Consider the following 17,406-nt stretch of genomic DNA (forward strand, 5'->3'; position numbering starts at 1 on the left):
GACTCCCTCTGGGGGAGAGTGGGCTGCGGGCGCAGGAGGACGCTGCAGGGGTCTCCTCCTGGCCCTCCTGGTATCGCTAAGTGGTGGCTGCCACGATGGAGCACTTAGGACCTGCCAGCACTCCCCTGAGCGCAGCACTCTCTCCTGAGGGCAGCACTCAGGCTCTCCTTCCATCCTTGCCCCAGTCTCACTTTCCAGTGCACAAAGGAGGTAACTGGGGCTGGAGACCCAAAGGGATCTGCTTGAGCAAGAAAGACACAGAGCTGGGGTCTCCGACTCCGTGGCCTGTGCTTAGCCTCCAAGCGATTCAGATTTGATAGGGTCAGAGATGGGTAAAATTGGAGTTAATGGCAATATTGGACAACAGTAAAAAGAAATCCCCACCCAGTGAAGGGATGGAGAGCATGCTGGTGCTGGCTGGTGCTGGCGCTGGAGCCCAGGTTTTTCTTAGCTGTAAGAGCTGTTCTGTTCTTGGGTGATGTCCTGTGCTGTAAACCCACAGCGGGGCCGGGCATCCATTCCAAGCTCAGCTGTGAAGGGATTCTGAGCTGCAGACTGAACCTGTGGTGAGGACGGTTCCATTCATACCTGCTGTCCTCCAGCGGCCAGCGGGCCGGCCCGTCACACTCATACCCACAGCCCGCGGTCAACACCGACTGTGTGCTGCATGGGGAATTCAAAGTATTGCTCCTGGCATCCACTCAGGACTGTAGAGGCTCCCAGGAGAGGCTTCAGAAATTCCTTCACAGCAGCCAGAGGGCCCCGCCGTCCACATGTCAGGACAGGCACTTTGTTTCCTGTCTCAGGGCTGTTCCCTAAGCCAGGAGAGACGAGGATGTCCCATCCGAAGTCCCTCTGCATTGACTGCAGGACCCCAGGCATAATGCTTCTTGCTTGTTTCCTTCCCTTTGTGAGGGTTGGTCAAGACAATGATGGATTTGCAAAATATTTTCATGTCAGACTGGGGGTTCAAATCCCACTCTGTCACTTAGTTGCTGTGTGATGCAGGGTCAGTTACTTAACCTCTCTGAACCCTTGCAATTTTTCATTTGTAAAAACAGGCATGATGATGAAGAGGAGGAGGAGGATGGTGCTGGTAGTACCAGCTCCCTCTAGGAAGCTGTGAGGATTACGCAGGTGGAAGATGTGGATGTGCTTGACGTGTGGCTCACAGAAACAGTCGTGATAAGTTCCCATCCCCTGCGGACTCCTCTCTGCAGTAACACGACTGCTGTGAAACCTCATATGAGCACATCCTTATTGTCGGTTTCACTGTATTGATAAGTGTTAATATTATTTGACTTTGTTAGAAACTCAGCCTTCACATACTTTTCAAGTGTGTTGCCACTCCTGGGAAAAGAAAAACAAAGTAGAAATACTTGTTTCCCTGGCCATTTTAAAACATGTACAGAAAGCTTGATGTTTTTGCCTTTTACAGACCAAGCAGAGGCATTTTATCTAAATCCATCATGGTTTTACCTTGTATGAAATAAAAAAAAAATACAAATCTCTGTCTATCAAGAAGAATTCCTAATGGCAAAAAACATTCTTGCTTTTCAAGTTTTTAGCCCTAAAAACCCACTTACAAAAAGCTTTAAGTAAAATGCCTGTTTATTTTTTATGGCTGCTGTGACTAAATTGGGCATGGGAACACCTGGATTCCCCAGTGTTGGTCACTCGTAACATTTTGTGAAGTTGGCTGCCACACAATCACATAGGTAGCATTTGTTTTTTTCTATCCATTATATTTTCCATTATTTCTGGGGCTTTGTGGCAGAGCCATGTGGTAGCTTGAGCCTTTTTAATCATTCATCTTCCTGACAGTGTGATGAAATCTGCAGATTCATTGCTTTGCAGATTAATGAAATGTGACTTGTAATTTCCTTTCCCCCACCCCCCCTCCGCCTTTTTGTTCCATTTTTTTCTCACTCATTAGCTGTGCCCTGCCAGGCACTAGTTAATGGGGAGTGGCCCAGTTGAGAACAAGGGTCAATACATTTTGAAATGCACATCTTTTGGAGTGTGTGTGCTTTCACTCCAGACTCCTGTGACCTTTTCTGTTCCTGCAACCCTGCACCTTCTCCTCCACGGTGAAGGCAGGTGTTGTGGTTGCATCAGATGCACAGAGCTGTAAGGAATGCAGCTGTGCCTTCCCTGCTGAAGCTGGTGACAAAAGAAGGATGCCAGTCAGGGACAGAACACAAAGGAATGTCTCACCACCCCAACTAGGACCGAAGGCTTGTGAAGAACTGTTTGGGGCGCATCATGGCCCGTTGTTCACACACTTCAGACAGGAAGTCACATTTTGCTTTTGAAGCCCTTCTCTGGCCACGTATTCTCAGCAAGGCGATACACTCTGGAAGGCTGGCAGGCAGCAGCAAGACAGCATGGCCCAAGCTTCTCCACCTCCCTCTGGTTTCTCATTTTGCCAGTTCTTCTAAAGCTTCCTATGCTCTGAAGACACATATTGCAAAATGGCAGGCTCACTCCAGAATGTTTAAATATCGCATTTATTTCAGTGCTTACGAGGACTAAAAGGGTAGAAGTGACAATCATTTTCTCTGCAGACAGGTGTTCAGCCCTCCCAGAAAGCTGAAACCTGTGCTCCCTGGTGGTTTGTTGCCCCCTGGCCTTCTTGCACTGTCTGTAATTCCATACTGTAGATTTGACTGAAGGAATTTTGACCAGTCTCCTTCAATGAGACCGGGGCCCACGTGAAGGATTTTCCATTGACTTGGCTCTGTCCCACCCTTTTTGTTCCACTGCTCTCACTGAAAACATGCTCACTGTGTTTCATCACAGGCTTGATCAGAGGCCCGTTGCTGATGACATTCGAATGGTTGGAATCTGGAATTGGGTAGAGGGTGGCTGTATACTTAATGCCATTTTGCCTCTGACTTCCGTGACCAGGCAGCAGATTGATAGAGTTGCTCTTGACACCCCAAAGCCATGGTTTTGATACTGAGCATTGCAGGAGAGAGTTCCTTCTGGTGCACTAAGTGAGAATGAAGGAAAGTTGTCCAAGGCACAGAGCACTCCTGCTTTCTGTGACCCTGATCCTGGAGCCCAGGGAGGGTGGTCAGAGGGGTCTTCTACTGGGTGAGTCGTGCAGAGCGCAGCTTGCTAATCATCATCCTGTTCAAAAACAAAAATGTTGGGAAGGAAGCCACTGGTACTTCATACCATCAAACACTCATTTATTTATTTCACAAATGTTGAATAGCATACAGGGTGGAATGGCGGCCTCCCCAGAAGATGATGTCTGCTTTCTAAAACCCCACGCCTGGGAATGTTAGCTTATTTGGAAACGAGTCTTGGCAGGTATCATTATATTCAGGGTCTCCAGATGGGGTCACCCTGTGTTACCTGGATGGGCCTTAAGATCAGTGGGAAGTGTCGTTATAAGGGACAGAAGCAAGACAGAAGAGAAGCCTATGTGAAGACAGAGGCAGAGAGCTGAGTGATGCGGCCTCAAGACAAAGAATGCCAGGGGGCTCCCAGAAGCTGCAAGAGTCAAGGAAGGCTCCTCCCCTAGAGGAGGCCCCCACTTCTAGAGGCTTTGGAGGGACCACAGACACCTTGATTTCAGACTTCTGGCCTCTGAGACTGTGAGAGGATAAATTTCTGTTGCTTTAAGTCAACCATTCGGTGGTAATTTGTATTATAACAGTGGCCCATGAAATGAGTCCAGACACCGACTGCACATTACGCTGGGGCTTCCTGTCCTGCTGTCATCATGCCAGGAGGCAGAAGGCTTGTCTGCTTTCAGGCGTATTGGGAGAGTGGTTTGCCTGCAAGCCCCCAAGCAGGGATGCTCTATTTGGAGCCGTGGGCAGCGCCACGCAGAGCTGGGCCCAAACCCTGACTCTGGCCCTTTCCAGACACATACAAGGTCCTGGGTACTGTTCTTCCCCTTTTCAACCTCAACTTTCCTATTTGTAAAATTGTGCTGTGTTGCCTACTTCTGCCGGGTTTGGGGTGAAAATTAAGTAACCTAATGGCTGCAGAGTGCTCAGGACAGATCCTGGCTTACAGGAGGCACTTGGCAAACAGTGGTAAGGATCGCAGTTTTTGGAATCAAAATAGAAAACCGTCATAGAGCTATAGCTGAGACAGCATAACTGTAGAGATAAACTTAATCAAACACTTAAAACCTATAGTGTTCATGAATGATAGCTTTACTCCAAAAATGGAGCGTTAAACTTTTTTACTTTAATAAAGTGTTTTATCTAAATAGCACTTATTTCAGTTCTTCTTTTGTCAAAGACACACTTCCATGTGTCTGTCCTCACCACAAACCATTCCAGCTGCATCTTCTCTCCAAACTCTTTCTAACTCACACACATTTGCTCTAATGCAAATTTTTGTCTACAGTAGATACTTGATATCTCCCTGTTTAAACAAGGCCTTCCGAATGTTCTTAAACATCCCTGCTGCCCCCTGTGCCCCATTCCCCAGTGCCATTTTGAGTATTGTTCAGTTAAAGTATTGTCCGATTGGCTTGGCAGGTCTGAATGATTTCAGCTACCTTCATACAAACTGCTTCGAACTGTCCATCTACGTGGGCTGTGATAAATACCCACATGAGAGCCAGCTGCCTGAGGAGTGGGAGAATAACCGGGAATCCCTGATCGTGTTCATGGAGCAGGTATATTGCGGGTGTGTGGCTGGGATGAGGGGGACTAGCTGGGGGATGAGGCTGCCGAGGTGGCTGAAAGTACGAGATGGAATTAGAGCTTCAGACCTTGGCCGTCATCCTGGGCCAGCACAGTGCTGCGAGGAGCCACTGTGTGTTGATACTCGAGCAGGCCCCAGGGAAGAGAGCTCTAAACCAATGGTCATTGTCCCCACTGGCCTGGAGCAACTGGGACTGGTTCCTGAGCTCTCTGATGCTGCTCTGCAGGGAACAGGTGCTATGTGTTTGAGCCAATGTGCCCAGGCCCCTTGTCTCAGTCCGCTCCGGCTGCCATCACAAAACACTGCAGACCAGGTGGCTTACAAGGCAGACTTGCAGCTCTGGAGGCCAGAAGTCCGAGACCGAGCTGCCCACAGGGTCGGTGTCCTCGGAGGCTTGTCTCCTCGGCTGCCATCTTGCCACCTCTTCATGTGGTGGTTATCCCTCTGTGCATGCGCCTCTGTGTGTGAGTCCAAATTTCCTCTTCTTAGGAGGACGCCACCTTAACAGCCTCATTTTCCCTGAATTATATCTTTGAAGGCTCCATCTCTAAATAGTCACATTCTGAGATACTGGGGTTAGGGCTTCAACATATGAATACGGAGGTCGGGGTGGGGTGGGGACACAACTGAGTCCTTAACACCCTCCCAGGCCTTCAGAGTCACTGTTGCAGGTGGCAGGGTGAATGACCTGGGAGCAGCTTTAACAAGTACCGCTGGGCTCTGCTGCCCAGCTGGGGAGGGGCTGCTGCTGCCTCCACTGAGAACCTTGGACACCTCCCTGCCGTAGGCTGTCAAAGACACATCCATCTTGCCGCCTTAGTGAATTCACCAGTTCTAGTTCTGCAACTAACCAAACAATATCCAGGCCCCACTAAGGAACAGAGTAACTGGAAAGTAATGGATTAAACAGAAACAAGTGTCAAGCCTCAGGGCTCCTGCTTTTTCTAAGTGTTAATTCTGACTCCACCTTAACCTCCAACCATTAGGAAGTAAGACCCTGAGGCTGGACACAAGGTTCCCCTTCCATGGGTTGTGCTCAGGAGTCAGAAGGCACATTCATCCCATGGCTTTGGCTGGCACTTTTGGCTGCACTTCTGCGCAGGGGGCAGAGCTTGGCACCGGGATTTAGCATCTGACTCTGTCCCATGATGGTCTTGGGAGACCCAGCCCCCAGTGAGCTTCTCTGGCACAGAAGGGTGTGAGTCTATTTTTCGTTCTTAGGGGAACCTCTCACCCAAGGAATTCCTGTTCCCACCCTGGAATTTGGTAAGAGAAGGCTCTTTCTCTTTTGCATCCCTGTAAAGAGAAGGACTTGACGGTAACAACCTGATCAGTCTTAAGTAATGATGCCATAGCCAAAGGACTTCCTATGGATAAAATGCCCAGTCCTTGAAATATGCATAAAGTCATTAGTAATGATGGAATGTCACCTTGGATTGGCACATCATTCTACAGGTAGGGAAACTGAGGCACAAGGTTTGAGTGCATCGCATGACACAATTAAGTCATTGGAAGGGTCTATGCATGGAGTTGTCATCTATAGGAAGGTTTCTTTGAGTTGTTTCTTTTCCCACTGACTTTTAAGTCAGCAAGTCCCACAAAGTCAAAATAAATGTGCCTATAAAAATTAAATTTCAGTTTTTAGTAAATGTGTTTCCGTGAACCGTCTCGGATCCTAATATTTTTTAAGCCTCTGGACGTTCTAATGGAAGACTTTCTGGTGCAAGGACCCAAAAGAAATGCAGAAGTTTACATTCCAAATCCACACAGAGCCAGGCAAGCCCATAACCCAAGGACTCCTATTTTTCTAAGAGATGATTTAATTGGTTTTTTTCTCTTCTTTCCTCCTTTCTCCTTTCCCCTGCTTCCCACTTAGCCCTTTTTGAAATGCAAAATAACCTGTCACTTCCCCCTCAGCAGACATTCCCTGCAGGGCAAGCTCATCTGTGCTCCAAGGCAGACCGCCCACCTCCAGGGGCTGGCCTCGGAGGGCATGCCGAAAGCATGCCCATTGGTCACTTTTACAACTTATTTCTGCCCAGGAAGGTGCCAACTCAACTGTCTGGTAGATAAGACACCAGGCTAGCAGGGGGACCCCTGCCCTTGCTCACTAGCCCCCTCCCCTTATAAAAGTATCAGCTTTTTGCTCCAAAGGAGAAGTGGCACATTTTAAAGCAGGATGCTTCCCTAATGCTAGCTTCAGAAACAAGTTCACTTTTCTTACACTAAGACCTCGCCCTTGTTAATTGAACCCGACAATGCAGCGAGCAATGAACCTGCTTTTCGGTTCCAAGCCTTCCGAGCAAGATGTGGTGCTGTGTGAGTTCTTGGTGGGAACCGGCCAATGGCGGGTTGACAGCCCACTCCATTGTGTCGGTTGTGTCCAGAGCTGGTCAGTGACCTCACCCTGTGTCTCATGTTCGCTGAGCAGGTTCATCGTGGCATTAAAGGCTTGGTGAGAGATTCACATGGAAAAGGAATCCCAAATGCCATTATCTCCATAGAAGGCATTAACCATGACATCCGAACAGGTAATTGCCAATGTGTACAGACTGTCTCTTGGTAAGAAATACCCATTTTTTTTTAGGTATTTTACTTGGGTTACAATCATGAAATGACTGCCAGAAACGTCTTACTCAGAGCCAAATTACAGTCTCCTTCCTCTAAATTTCCCACTTTTCAAGAGACCTTTGAAAGGGAGGTTTTCAGCCTGTGCTTCCTGGTTGCTCGCTGTCCCATTCACAGGATGGTCATGCAGCAGCCAGCTGACCTCCAGGTGCAGTGGAAGTTTCTAAGGAGTTGAGGAAGCAGCTCTGTCTCTATGGAGTTGTTGCATCTGCAGGCAGCTTAGCTCTCAGACCAGGTGGAATGTGGCCTGTGTCCATGAGTGCAGAGGGGCCAGGGAGCAAGGGAGCCAGGCTGCTCCGGAGAGGGAGAAGCCATAGACTGGGCGACTTGTGGAGGAGTGGAGAGTTTGGAGGGACCAGCAGCAAGAGGACAGCTGGAGGGGTGGGTTGGGACTGGCCAGAGAGGATGCAATTTTTCCATTAAAGCACAGGAAATCACTGAGCGTGATGTCTTAGGAAGACTTAGGTGTCTGTAATGTGAAGGGTGGGATAAGAATAACAGTAACAATAAACGTGGGCATCTCCTATATGCCACTCTCTTAATAGCTTTCTTGTATTAACTCTGTCATTTAACTCCATCATTCCTCACATAAATTGTATTTTCTTGATGCTGTCATTAGATGAAATGCATCAGGGAGACTCAGCTCCCACTCACTGGAAGGGATGAGTGTCTGATGGTGTTAACTAGTTAGGGTTAGCACACATGATTCCCTTTTGAATGGAGGGTACAAAATTCTAGGAACTTGGATAATCTGAGGGTCAGAGGATGATCTCTAAAAGGCAGTGCTGACATCTTATTCCAACTCTCTTTGCTATGGAAGAAAAGAAATTGTAAGACCCAGGGTTGTATAAACCAAATATGAAGTGGCCATACCACGTCAGGACAGCAGAAGGCTGCCTCTGGATCACTCAGCAACAGCAGGAACAAGGAGCTGTTCCCCACACAATCTGTTCTCCAAGAACGCTCACACGTGCTTTCTCTCAGTTGTTTTCACTTTATCCCTTTAAGGGAGACAGGCCATTCTTTCCCACTTATTCAGGTGAAAAACAAGCTCAAGGAGGGCAGTGACCCACTGATGGTTAAGGGGTAAGTGGGGTTTGGCTTCGGGTCTCCGACCCCCAGGTGGGCTGGAAGATGCCCTGCAGGTGCCCCTCAGGGTCCCAGAGGACTCTGCCCTGTTCTTTGCTGGTTAGAAAGTGATATGAAAATAAAGGTGCTTGACAAGTCCAGGTTTTTCTTTTGTGCCACAGGGCTGTCATGACCTGGGATGCCCCACTTAAAACTGAAAATCCTGTGTCCCACTTCCCACCCATGTCCTAGGCAAACAGGGCTGACTGTCCCATGATCTGACTTCCCACTGCTCCCCGTGGACTGACAACTACACAGGGGGTCATCACTGCGGCGCCTCTGTCCACCTGAACCTTTTTCCCTGGGGGGTCCCTGGGTTCCTGCCTCCTCCCTTTCAGGTCTTTGCTCAGACGTCACCATCTCAGTGCAGCCAACCCTGACCCCTATGAGCATGGCACACCTCCCCACTGCCCTGTTGGTCCCTCTTACCTGCCCCAACTTTGTCCCTTCCCCGTGGCATGTCTCCCTTCTAACACACCAGGTAACAGGCTCATGTGTACTCTGCTCAGGATTTGTTTCTGTCTCTTCGCCCCCACGAGGTCAGGAGCCCTTGACTGTTTTGTTGGTTTGTTCCTCAATGTATTACGAGTACCCTGCCTGGCCACTTCTGAGCAGTGGATGCTCGATAAATACTTGTTGGTGAATGGGCGGATGAACAGTCCATGATGTTCCAGGTTTACCCAGTGAGTGGCAGAGCTATGATTTGAGCCAAGCACTGGAGACTTCAAATCTGGTGCTCCTTCCTTTATTTCCATGCCATTTTTCTTGAACAGGGAGGAGAGGCTCCTTCTCTGCAAACTGTTCCCATGATTCTGTCATGCCAACAAAAGATCCCATTCCACCTGCCAGGAAGCAGACTTTGGGACATTAGGATGAGGTGAGGCTGGGGTTCAGACCTGGCCCATGTATCCTTCATTGCCAGGCTCCCTAGCGTGGGCCTGGCATAAAAGACCAAATATGTAAATGGGTGAAATGTGTCTAAAATGCCACAAAAATAGTAGATTGCTGTGTAATGCCATAAATTTCATTTTTCTCATCTAGTTACAGATTTCTTTGCTCAATAATATTTTCTGAACATTCCTACCATTTGTCACTGATCTTATAGCCATGAACCATGAGGCTTCACACTGAATACCATGGAATGTTGTACGTAGTAGCCCCTCATAGGTGTTCATTTTTTTCATATATTTATTCACTATTCCTTAATTAATTCAGCAAATGTAGATTGCATAGCTGGAATGTGCCAGAGACCACGCAGAGTGTTGGCGATCATTTGCATGAAAGGCTGTATGATGTGGTTCTGCATAGGATTTATATTTTAAACATTATAAATGAAGCTCCTTTGAAATGATAATTCTAAAAGAGCCTAGAACATTCCTTGACTATTTGGTGCTTTGTACGCAATGTGAGAAAATGTGGGAGTTTTGAACTGAGTGAGAGATAAAAAGACCCTGGGGCCTCATAAGCCAAGATAGAATACTTTGCCTAATGGGTGCTGAGTTTCAAGCCTCTGCAATCAAGGAGACAGTTTTGATGAGCTAATGGGAAATGCATCTCCCTCCCTTGATTTTCCCCTCTATAAATAATTTCCCAGTGTATTCTCATACTTTACACTATGAGATAAACTCCATACTTTACACACGGCTCTTTATTCTGTTTCAGAATCTTTTGGTTCTCAAGAAAAGCTCTGAATTTGCCTTGATTTCTGTCTGAGGTTTATGTGATCTGACAAGTTTTATTTTGGGATGGATTTTGCATAAAATAAACAGGGTTATTAAATGGAATTCCACAGGGAGGGAAGCTGGTAGGAATGCTTTGAGTTAGATGCATATCAGTATGTTGGACAGACACCCGGCTCACCGTTCCACATGCCTGTCCTTTGCTTGGTGGGTATTGAACTGATCTGCTCATGTGTGGACATTCTTTAGGCCTGAGTTGCCCCTTCTGCCCATGTATAGGAGATGGGTCAGGGTGACGGAAGAAATTTTAAGGAAAGACGCAAACCTTCTTAGAAGGTCAGGAGGTTTTGTGAAAGCTTCGGAAGGGCAAAGGGTAGATAACAAGGGAATGTAAAGGAATTTATCTAGATGAATTTGTTTACTTATGTCTCCAGAAACCAACCTTTGATCATTTGCACACAGGACTGCTCTCTACTCGGGGGGGGGGGGTCGACAATGTTAATTACCCACAAATTGTGTTTGCTCCAAGCCTTTGTCATTAAATCTGTACTAAATAAATACAAACGTCTCTGGCTTATGGAGGCTGCACTCTCGTCAGTGGTGCTAAGCCGTGCAGTCCCCTAGCCACACGCTCAGGCAAAATACCTGTATCTGCATACTTCTTTCATCCATCGCTTGGCCAGAGTCTGCGGGACAGGCTTGGCGTGCATGAATGCCCAGGATGCCCATTATGTGTTGACTTCCACTGCAGCTCCCTAAAAGGTTCACCCTGAACACAGACCTGAGCACTCATGGGGACAGCAGCCCAACACTGCATCTCCTGCTTTTCATAATGTGAGTGATTCCAGACTTTTCCAGTGGCTAGAGACAGAAGCAGAGAAAATGAGAGCCTCAAGGAAGACATGGGGAAAACAGCCAAGAACTGAGGACAGCGTGCCCTGCCAGGCCAATGAGGGCATCAGGCAGATCCATGTCTCTGCAGTAGAAGCTTTGAGATGACATGGCCAACACCCCTCATTCTGACTGTGTGAACCCACACACAGTCCTGATCACTGTATTCATTCTTTTGACCTTTCTTATTGAGCTCCTACTGTGCACCAGACTAGAAATACTGCAGTGAGCAAAACAAGTATGGCCTCTAAAAGTACACATTCTAGTGAAGGAGACCTAGAGATAATTCCAAAGGAAGATTTAAAAGTTCACTACACACTATGATCAGTGCCATGAAAAAAATAAATCAAGTGATATTTACAAATAGGTGGGAAAGCCAACGAAGGGTCCCTCCCTAAGGGGACATACACAGGCTGGCCTTTAGAAGAGCAAAGAATAGCATTCCAGTTGGAGGGAACAGTAATTGCAAAGGCTCAGGGTCAAGAATCAAGGAACAACAGGAAGACTTGTGTGGCTGGAGAGAGGCCGGCTGGGAGCAGTGGAGTGCAATGATGTGGAAGGAGCCCCCAGGACCTGCGTTGGGTTTTGCTCTAAGCACTGAGCCATTATCCGAATGGAGTGAACCCTCAGGCTCACAGGAACACTGTCTCCACCTGCTTGTCTATTTCTCCTCAAAAATTAGAGGGCTTACCTTACAGGGCCACAAGGACAGAACAAATTTCTTGAAATTTAGTAAGAGTAGCTTTCATTATTAAAAAAGGAACTCTAGAACTGGCGTGGTGGCTCATGCCTGTAATGCTCGGCACTTTGGGAGGCCGAGGTGGGCGGATCATGAGATCAGGAGTTCGAGACCAGCCTGGCCAATATGCTGAAACCCCATCTCTACTAAAAAAAAAAAAAAAAAAAAAAATACAAAAATTAGCCAAGCGTGATGGTGCACACCTGTAATCCCAGCTACTCGGGAGGCTAAGGCAGGAGAATTGCTTGAACCCAGGAGGCAGAGGTTGCAGTGAGCTGAGATCATGCCACTGTACTCCAGCCTGGACGATGGAGTGAGACTCTGTCTCAAAAAACAAAACAAAACAAAAAACGAACTCTAGGCATTTAAATGGAATCTTGCAAGGCCTGACTTTACAAAGGGTGAAAGGAAGTGGACCTGGCACAGGAGTTGGGAATAGCAGTGGGAACAGTATATGCAAAGCCCAGAGGTGTGAGGTATGTGTCCTGAGGCAACACTGCAAAGCACTCAGAATGGCTGGAACAAAGGGGTGTGAGATACAATAGGGGAGGGCAGGAACTGGGAACCCAGAGGCTCGGGCCAGCCAAGGACTTTGGATTTCATCTCCATGTGGCCCTGCGATAACGGCAGGTTTAGGGAGTAAACACCATGATGCGTATAAGAAGGCCAGCGACAGCACAGAGGGTGAACTAGGGAGGGGGCAGGGAGGGCTTCTTCTGGCTTTTGCGGGGATAAAGGGAATCACAAAGGCTTATTAGAAACAGGAACTTGAGCCAGTTATGCTGTTAACCATTAATTGTGGGTTTCTTTCACTGCTTAGCTTACTGAACACCTCCCTTGGTGAGAACCTGGGCTGCCCCCTCCCTGAGGTGTTTAACCTCCAAGTGCCATTGAGTCAGGTGCTCCCACTGAGAGGTTTGCTTCCAGGGGCCTCCAGCGTCCAATGCCCCACAACGGCTGTTGGCGGGGGCAGGTTCTTGGCCTTAACTAATCCCCTCTGAGCACTCTTGGTAGTTGAGACCTAATATGCTCTGCCTCTCAGGCCAGTAAGCCATGTGCTGTCCTGGTCGCTCACTTCTCTCCAGCCCATTCAGATAAACCAATGTTCAGACCCGTTCAGTGTTTAATCCAGGAGGGTAAACGGCACGCATGTTGAGCACAGAAGAGGAAAACATGGGCTCTTCAGGCGCCTACAGCTTTAACACAGGGCGAGGCAGGAAGCGGAGGCCGTTTCCACTCTCAAGGACAGACTGCCTGGTAGCAGGGAGAGGGGAGAGGACAGGGAGGGCACGTGGAGGAGGTGGCTCTCTCGGGCTTGTCAGGGACTGTGGGGACCCTGAGGGAGATCTCCAAAGACAAACTTTGCTACGAAGCTCGAGTCACCTGATGGCATAATTCAGCCTGTCGATGTGCTCCTGAAAAGGTATAATGTGGCATTTTATTTAGTTGAAGAACTTTCCATTTCATTAAAAAAAGACCCAGGACACAGCGCCAAGAAATGCCAGGGAGCCGCCCACCTGAGCGTGTACCTGGGCCTCTCAGATGGAGTCCTGTTTTCTATTCAGCTCCTTAATGATGTACATGTGGCAAAGGACTGCCTGCACATTTCATTTCCCATCATGTCCTGTGCTCCTGTGAGCTCGGTGTATTGCACGGGGTGTCTTGGATGAATTGAAATGAGAATGTGCATGATTTCAACACGATGCTTCAAAGTGTTATATAGATCTGTGTATGTGGGAGACATATATTTACAAACACACACATAGTTTTCTTCCATCCGCTAGAAGACTTCAGGACTTGTTAAGACAAGCAAACCTTGACCAGGGCCTACTTAGTACTTGATCAAACCCAACCTTTTCTCTACCTGGCTCCAAAGCTTTAGACTGGGCAGGACATTCAGATTGTCACAAGCGAAAGACTGCTGATTACTAGCCGTGTGACCTGGTGCAGGATACTACACCTCTCTGGGCATCAAATTACTCACGTAGAAAAGGAAATAAGCCTGCAGCCTGCAGCCTGCATCACAGAGTCACTTGGAGGGTTCAGTGAGCCAGTGCCAGCCTCATCTTTCTGCGTGTGGGTAGTGTTCCCCGGGATGGCCCTCTGGTGTCTCCTTTTCTGTCTCATGGTCTCCGATATGCTGTGGATCTAAATGTTCTCACCAGGCTGTAGGCTCTCTGGGAGGAGTGACCTCAGCCTAGAACCTGTCTTTTTTTTTTTTTTTGAGACAGAGTCTCACTCTGTCGCCCAGGCTGGAGTGCAGTGGCGTGATCCCAGCTCACTGCAACCTCCGCCTCCTGGGTTCAAGCGATTCTGTTGTCTTATCCTCCAGAGTAGCTGGGATTACAGGCACCCACCACCAAACCCAGCCTCCCAAAGTGCTGAGATTACAGGTGTGAACCACCGCGCCCACCACAGGGATCCAGCCTAGAGCTGAGGATGGACCCAGGTCACATTAGGTGCCTGGGAGTTAATCGGCCGGTAGTTACCTGGGAGGCACGGGCACCACCTCAGCTCCAGCATGGGTCTCATGCGGTCTCAAGGCTCCTCTGCCCCGCAGCATCCATGTATAGATGGCCCTGCAACTCCCAAGTCTCTCCAGGCCCCAGCCAGGGAATGGGGTACAAGTGCCAGGGCCTCTCCGGGGCCATCTGACCTCAGTCCCTGTAGTCCTTTCCTTCTCTTTCCAGAAGTGAAGAGCCCACACCTTTAAAAAATGGTTATTGTGTACTTGCAGCCATGCTAAGGAAGCCAGGAGGCCCTGCACTGATGGCTTTTCAAGATGGCATTTTGTGGCGAGGGCATACCGTTTGGAAATTCAAGTTCATAATGAATGGCTCATATTGTCACAGAGCATTAGTGATCGGCTCTCCAGCTTTGCTCCTGTGTATTGACACTGCGGGGAGCCTATACCTCCCCTCCCTGTTAAAACCATTAAGGCAACTTTCAGAGAGGAAAACATCTTGGCTTCCAAAATGCATCAAGAATTTGCATCTGCAGGAGCTAGGATTCCATGTTGCCAGCCTGAGAGTCTCTCTCTGGCCCAGGGAGCTGGTCTTGGACGAGGGCTGGCGGGATCTGCATTAGCAAGAGCTGCTCTGAATCTCCCCTGGTTTTCTTTTTCACAGCCAACGATGGGGATTACTGGCGCCTCCTGAACCCTGGAGAGTATGTGGTCACAGCAAGGGCCGAAGGCTTCACTGCATCCACCAAGAACTGTATGGTTGGCTATGACATGGGGGCCACACGGTGTGACTTCACAGTTAGCAAAACCAACATGGCCAGGATCCGAGAGATCTTGGAGAAGTTTGGGAAGCAGCCCGTCAGCCTGCCAGCCAGGCGGCTGAAGCTGCGGGGGCGGAAGAGACGACAGCGTGGGTGACCCTCCTGGGCCCTTGAGACTCGTCTGGGACCCATGCAAATTAAACCAACCTGGTAGTAGCTCCGTAGTGGACTCACTCACTGTTGTTTCCTCTGTAATTCAAGAAGTGCCTGGAAGAGAGGGTGCATTGTGAGGCAGGTCCCAAAAGGGAAGGCTGGAGGCTGAGGCTGTTTTCTTTTCTTTGTTCCCATTTATCCAAATAACTTGGACAGAGCAGCAAAGAAAAGTTGATGGGAGTGAGAGAACTCAGCAAGCCAACCTGGGAATCAGAGAGAGAAAGAGAAAGAGGGGAGCCTGTCCGTTCAGAGCGTCCTGGCTGCATAGAAAAGGATTCTGGTGCTTCCCCTGTTTGCGTGACAGCAAGGGTTCCACATGCATTTGCAATTTGCACAGCTAAAATTGCAGCATTTCCCCAGCTGGGCTGTCCCAAATGTTACCATTTGAGATGCTCCCAGACATCCTAAGAGAATCCACCCTCTCTGGCCCTGGGACATTGCAAGCTGCTACAAATAAATTCTGTGTTCTTTTGACAATAGTATCATTGCCAAGTGCGCATCAGTGAGCCTCTTGAATCTGTTTAGTCTCCTTTTTCAACAAAGGAGTGTGTTCAGAAAAGGAGAGAAATCATTCAGGAGATCATTCAGGAGTTTGTTGGGCAGCAAGCATGGAGCTTCTTGCACAAATTCTGGGTCCATAAAGAACCCCCAAACTCCCTGCTGATCCAGTAGCCCTGGAGGTTCCCCACGTAGGGAGAGCCAGAGGTGCCAGCCTTCCTGAGGGGCCACATAATTTAGCCTGGATCTCCTCTTTTACCTGCTAGGACTGGAAAGAGCCAGAAGGGGGCTGGCCTGAAGCCCTCTCTCTGCTTGAGGTATTGCCCCTGCGTGGAATTGAGTGCTCATGGGTTGGCCTCATATCAGCCTGGGAGTTGTTTTTGATATGTAGAATGCCAGATCTTCCAGATTAGGCTAAATGTAATGAAAACCTCTTAGGATTATCTGTGGAGCATCAGTTTGGAAAGAATTATTGAATTATCTTGCAAGAAAAAAGTATGTCTCACTTTTTGTTAATGTTGCTGCCTCACTGACCTGGGAAAAATGAAAAAAATAAATAAATAAATAAAGCAAATGGTAAGACCCTTCTGGTGTGTGTCGCTTTTCTGGGTAAGCTTGCAGCCACCCCATTACCTCTTTCTGAGGTTGGTCAGCCTAGACGAAGTGCCTGCTTAGGGGTGGCCATCCTGCACCCCCACTGAGCTCAGCACTGATGCTGACAGCACTATGTTTTCTGCCTCTTTCCCAGGAGAGACACATGTTTGGGACCCACTATTGGCTCTTGGAGATGCCAGTGAGCATCTTTAGAGAAAAGATTCTCATGTAGCTTTTGCACAATCTGTACTCAGGGTCAGCTAACTTTTCTTTAAAAGGGTCAGTAAATATCTTAGGCTTTGCAAGCCATACAGTCTCTGTCATAATCACTCAGCTCTGCTATTGTAGCACAAAAGCAGATATATACAGTACAGAAATGAATGGGCCAGCACTTTGGGAGGCTGAGGTGGGCAGATTGCCTGAGGTCAGGAGTTTGAGACCAGCCTGGAAAACATGATGAAACCGTGTCTGTACTAAATATACAAAAATTAGTTGGGCATGGTGGTACATGCCTGTAGTCCCAGCTACTCAGGTGGCTGAGGCAAGAGAATCGTTTCAACCTGGGAGGCATAGGTTGCAGTGAGCAAAGATCGCACCATTGAATTCCAGCCTGGATGACAGAGCAAGACTCCGTCTCAAAAAAAAAAAAAAAAAAAAAAAAAGTAAAGAAAAGAAAAGAAATGAATGTGCATGGCTGCATTCCAGTACATCTTTATTTACCAAAACAGGTGGCAGCTGGATTTGGCCTACAAGCTAAGGCATAGTGGGCTCCTGCTCTAAGCCAGTGTTGGCCAATAGAACTTTCCGTGATGATGGAAATGTCCTATTGTGTGCTATCGAATGCCACAGTGCTGGCCACATGTGGCTATTGAGTACTTTAAAGGTGGTCAGTGAAACTTAAAAACTGGGTTTCTTGTATTATAGAATGTTAATTTTAATTTAACTTTTAATAGCCACTTGTGGCTAAAGGCTACATATTGGACCACACAGCTCTCAACTAAGCCCATGGTAGGAAAATCTGACCCTCGCAACAGTAGATATGGAGGTGGTGCTATAAAGCATTTAAAACTATAAACCACCTTTGTAGTTCAGAAGGTGGAGCTGCAGGGGTGAAAGAGACGACGGTGCAGGTGA

General features: G+C 48.2%; 1 protein-coding gene across 4 annotated transcripts in view; it reads left to right on the plus strand.

The window, feature by feature from the left end:
* Nucleotides 1–16,265, plus strand: part of CPXM2 (carboxypeptidase X, M14 family member 2) — a 219,719-nt gene extending 203,454 nt beyond the window's left edge. For 2 of the 4 annotated variants that reach the window (XM_055246335.2, XM_055246325.2), the window contains 3 exons: nt 4,509–4,648; nt 7,109–7,208; nt 14,871–16,265. In XM_055246335.2, coding sequence (XP_055102310.2) covers nt 4,509–4,648; nt 7,109–7,208; nt 14,871–15,124 — 494 coding nt within the window. In that variant the 3' untranslated portion in view covers nt 15,125–16,265. Of the gene's footprint in view, nt 1–1,061; nt 4,335–4,508; nt 4,649–7,108; nt 7,209–9,206; nt 10,671–14,870 lie in introns of those variants that run through there. The other 2 variants (XM_063616959.1, XM_055246361.2) reach the window with 2 other exon arrangements.
* The last annotated feature ends 1,141 nt before the right edge of the window (nt 16,266–17,406 follow it).

This window comes from Symphalangus syndactylus, chromosome 2, assembly GCF_028878055.3.
Source record: "Symphalangus syndactylus isolate Jambi chromosome 2, NHGRI_mSymSyn1-v2.1_pri, whole genome shotgun sequence".
In the NCBI taxonomy this organism is placed as follows: domain Eukaryota; kingdom Metazoa; phylum Chordata; class Mammalia; order Primates; family Hylobatidae; genus Symphalangus; species Symphalangus syndactylus.